Genomic DNA, 4,160 nt, shown 5'->3' with positions numbered 1-4,160 from the left:
TTATTAAATAATATTTTTTTTTTTTTTTTAAATTATCACTTGAATTCATCACCTATCTTCTAAATGAAATGATAGCATTGAAATATATAGGTTGTTATCCGTTCCAAAAACAGATTTAAACCCGAACTCCGAGACAAAATCAGCTGGTATAAATATTTAAACATTTTTATAAAAAGTTTTGAGATGTATTCTCTTTATTCCTATTATTCACAAGTTCTATGTTGGACTTTTACCTGCATTTATTTATTCTAATATATCAGATTATTGCTGAAATTAATTAAATACTAAAATATTTCTGGACTAGTAGGAAAATAAATAATATTGGTCATTATAATTATTATGTATTGCATAATTATTATCAAATTAAAAAAAACTGCTAGAAATCATTATTAATCTTCTCATTGAAATAAGGGTATAGAAATAGGTTGGTTCTTGTACATTCCTAAAATCCGCTGGTATAAAATTATCAAAATTTTAATCCTTTTTGTTTTAGATGACTGTTTCTGAAAATTTTAATAAATGAGTTATCCGTGATCAGCGATTTTATGTATTCAAAAATTCCATAATGTTTTTTTAATTAATAAACCGCTAACAGTTACTTTTTTATATATGAAATTTCTGTATAAAAACAATTTAATTTCTTTATTCTAAAAAATAATTAATTTATGACAGTGTTATGATATAAATTATTTGTGCACTTACATAACAGGTGTAGACGCATGATTGCTTCTTGCCATAGACCAAACTGCATCGGTTTATATACTAACTGTGCCATAGTTATCTTGAGTGTCTTATTTTTATTTATAATAGATTAGAAAAATAATTGGTAAATTTAATGGAATTGGTACTCTAAAATATTGCGCAGTATTCAAGTGCATAATGGACATACCCCCTTGAAAAATTCTTTAACCAAAACAATTAGTATTCAGATATTAGGAAAATTTGTTTACAGCCATTAAAGAAGGCTATTAGAAACTAAATTTTAGTAATGTTTCATATATCGCTTCTATGTAGGTTAGGTTTACGTGAAACAGAAAATAAGAAAGTTATAAGTTGCTATGCTTGTTTGAAAGTTTTTTTTATTTTGTGCTTGGTATTAGTTGGCAAAATGGGAACGTAGAAAATTCATATAGTATAGAAAAAATGAAAATCTGATGCGATGCGCTATTCTCAAACTGTCACGTACTATATATATTAGGATTTTTGGGTTTCTCAAGGTGAAAATAATAGATATCAACTTTATTCCTTCTAATAATACAATAGCGTAACAAAAGTTAGTAAAGCTTTGTGCATATAAATGGGATAGGGAGTGGAAGAGAAGTAGTTTCTGCTATTTCCGTTTGGAACTCCACTCTTTATTTTTCCTTGTTTCTCCTTGTAATTATGTATCCAATTCTTTCTTAGTTAGTATTCATCGATGGTTTATTATTGCTAACATTGAGATCTTGTTATTTACTTCAAATAATCGAAATTAAAGGTACTTCATAGGAAGATGTTTTAAAAATTCGTCATTGAAGCTATGTCAGACTATTTCAAAAAGGATAGTATACGTCTGATGGTAAAGATTACTTAATTTTTCATTGATTTGCCGAGCTTCATCAAATTGGTTATAACTGTTTTTGTAAAAAAAATCCTAAAAATGTGTAAAATTGACTTCCGGTCAATCAGTTTTAACAAAAAAAGTTGCTGTAACATCCGACGTTTTTGAGCTAGGCTGTTCACACACACCCACCATTTTGAGACTTGGTTATTTGGACTTGGGGACCTCAAAACGTGTATTTTCTTCGAAAAATGGAATTCAAACGACGTTCACAACACTTCCTCTTACAGTGTTTATCATATAAGTGAAAATAAGTTTCCGTAAGTTAAAGTGAAAAGATATTCAAGTGTCTTTTATAATTCTAATTCCTTGACTACCCCCTTTGGGTATAGATCAAGAAACAGTAGTTTAGTTGATAGAAGTGGATTCATCGGAAACAAAAAGTTACCTAGTAACATGCCAAATATTAGCTGACTATTTTAAAATCCTAAACTCCAAATAGGACTAGGATGAATATCTACGAAGTTATACCTTGAAGCTTATAATGTTAACAGTGGAAGTAAAAATAAATGTACAGTAGCAATAACTAATAGAGAAAAAATCTTAGTAATAATTGAATCATTATTGCTGTAATCAGCCTTATTGAAATATTTTCTAAAATCTCTACAGCTAACTCGTTAATTGTGAACATGTAAAGTGGATAGATATTTACTCCACTCTCTTTCTACAAATATTTTCGCCTACAATTTTTTCAATTGTCTTTAAAAAAATTTAAAAACTTTGTTTTTAGTACTACCCCTCTCATTTAAGGTTTGTATGGATAATTATCAACACTTCTAGAACCACATACGATAGCCAAGTTTTCTAAACAATAGACCTATGGCAACATAATATGAATATATTAGCACATATAATATGAATATATCAGAACTACGAAATGGAACTATAAAGTTCTAATGATTTGATATTTGATAGCAAAAATGTTTTTATTAGTGCTTCAAATATTTAAAAATGTGAAGCTTGAATCTTAGTGGAACGAGAAAACGTTTGGGTATCCCTCAAATTTCGCACAGGTGAATCCATTTTATGTTGACTAAAATTATATTTTAATTATAATTCTTAAATTTTATATATTTTGGTCAAGAAATAATTTAATTAAAAAAAAAAACAGAGATAGTTCAAGAGTAGTTGCTGAAGATTTTTTTTTATATGAAAGAGGGGATAAAAGCAAAGAAACAGCAGTTCGAACTACGTCTTCGACTTAAATAATAACAGTAAGAATATAGGAATATTATAAGTTAATAATCGACTAACTCATAAAATGGACTCATATTCACGGTGTCCCAGTAGAGATAATCATCCCCTCCTACCAGTAACATTTTAGTCACGGAGCTCTGATACCCACTTAGCTTATAATTTAATTAAATATTTAATTGTTGATTATTTATGTGTTTTTAAAAATTACTAATATCAAGGTTTATAAAGCTTCGAAAAGCTCCTTGTTTGTTTTCCATCTAGATGGCTATAGTGGACGTCAGTATCTATCTTCCGAGCAGGAAAAAAAAATATTGAAATGAAAAGATAGTTTATTATTCTGGGACTAGGTCGTTTTAGAACAATTAGAAAGACAATTTTAATTTTATAATAACATTTATTGGTCGTAAGACATTGTGGCCTCACTTAATTATAACTTAATATATATATATTGATACATCTTCTGAAAAATTTAAGCTAAAGAACCCCGAAATACTACATGAGTAATCGGAAAGATATAGGATAGAAAAGATACGGTAGATGGAAAACTTGAAACATATCAGGTCTTACATTAAGATGTTAAAATCGACAAAGAAACTATCTGTTGGGGAGAATAGAAAATAAAATATAGGGCAGGTATTTCTTACTTTATTGAGGAAGAGGATACACCAATTCAGGAAAGCGGGGAGAGAAAAGAGCTAAGTGAAAAACAGAGCGGTCTTAGTGGACGGATAAAGTGAAGAAGGGAACTTAAATAAAACAAGAGGAGCCAGGGTCCCCTGGCCCTGTTGAAAAATACATGGGGCGACTTAGGTCGAGTCTTATTGGTCGGTCGAGATAAGGAGATTCCCTTCGTTGATAAAGGCCTCGTGGATACCAGCCTGCTCGTTGGTTATTAGATAGGGTGCCGAACTCTAAAATCTAGCTGTAAAGTGTGTAGCAATATTCACATTAAGTGGCTATATCCATCCTTCTGATACTAGTATTTACCTTGTTTCTTTTTTATTTCAAGCAATTAGTACTCGGCGCCCCTCCTATATCATAGAAAACCTGCAATTCAAATTCTCTGTCCAATCCCGTCCTACCAGGTCCCGTTTATCTGTCATCTACCCTCTACCTCACCGAACTGCTGCGTTTGATGAACCGTTTTTACAATCGAGCTGCATATCTCTGGAACTCCATTCCCTCCAACATACGTCATGTATCAACCCTTTCCTCGTTTAAATCCCATATATTTCCCTACCTTTTGCTTTACCAATCTGACCTATTATTATAATTGTACAATTACTTTGTAATTAACTCTTCTTTTGTTCTTTACTTAGGCAGTTAGTTTTTTAATCTCTCTCTCTCTCTCTCTCTCTCTCTC

At 30.5% G+C, this 4,160-nt stretch overlaps 1 protein-coding gene and 1 long non-coding RNA gene across 2 annotated transcripts in view; one reads left to right on the top strand and one right to left on the bottom strand.

Moving 5' to 3' along the window:
• Positions 1-4,160, top strand: part of LOC136795152 (uncharacterized) — a 139,221-nt gene that overhangs the window by 108,077 nt on the left and 26,984 nt on the right. The gene's annotated exons all lie outside the window — the stretch shown is intronic.
• The window catches only part of LOC106681980 (uncharacterized), a 13,102-nt gene that overhangs the window by 2,590 nt on the left and 6,352 nt on the right, over positions 1-4,160 (bottom strand). Inside the window, exon 3 of the mRNA XM_024359042.2 lies at positions 890-903. Coding sequence (XP_024214810.2) covers positions 890-903 — 14 coding nt within the window. The remainder of the gene's footprint in view (positions 1-889; positions 904-4,160) is intronic.

This window comes from Halyomorpha halys, unplaced genomic scaffold (genome assembly GCF_000696795.3).
Source record: "Halyomorpha halys isolate HHAL.00 unplaced genomic scaffold, Hhal_1.1 Scaffold380.1, whole genome shotgun sequence".
Taxonomy (NCBI): Eukaryota; Metazoa; Arthropoda; class Insecta; order Hemiptera; family Pentatomidae; genus Halyomorpha; species Halyomorpha halys.
Note: the sequence above shows the minus strand (reverse complement) of the source record. Positions and strands in the feature narration are given on the sequence as shown.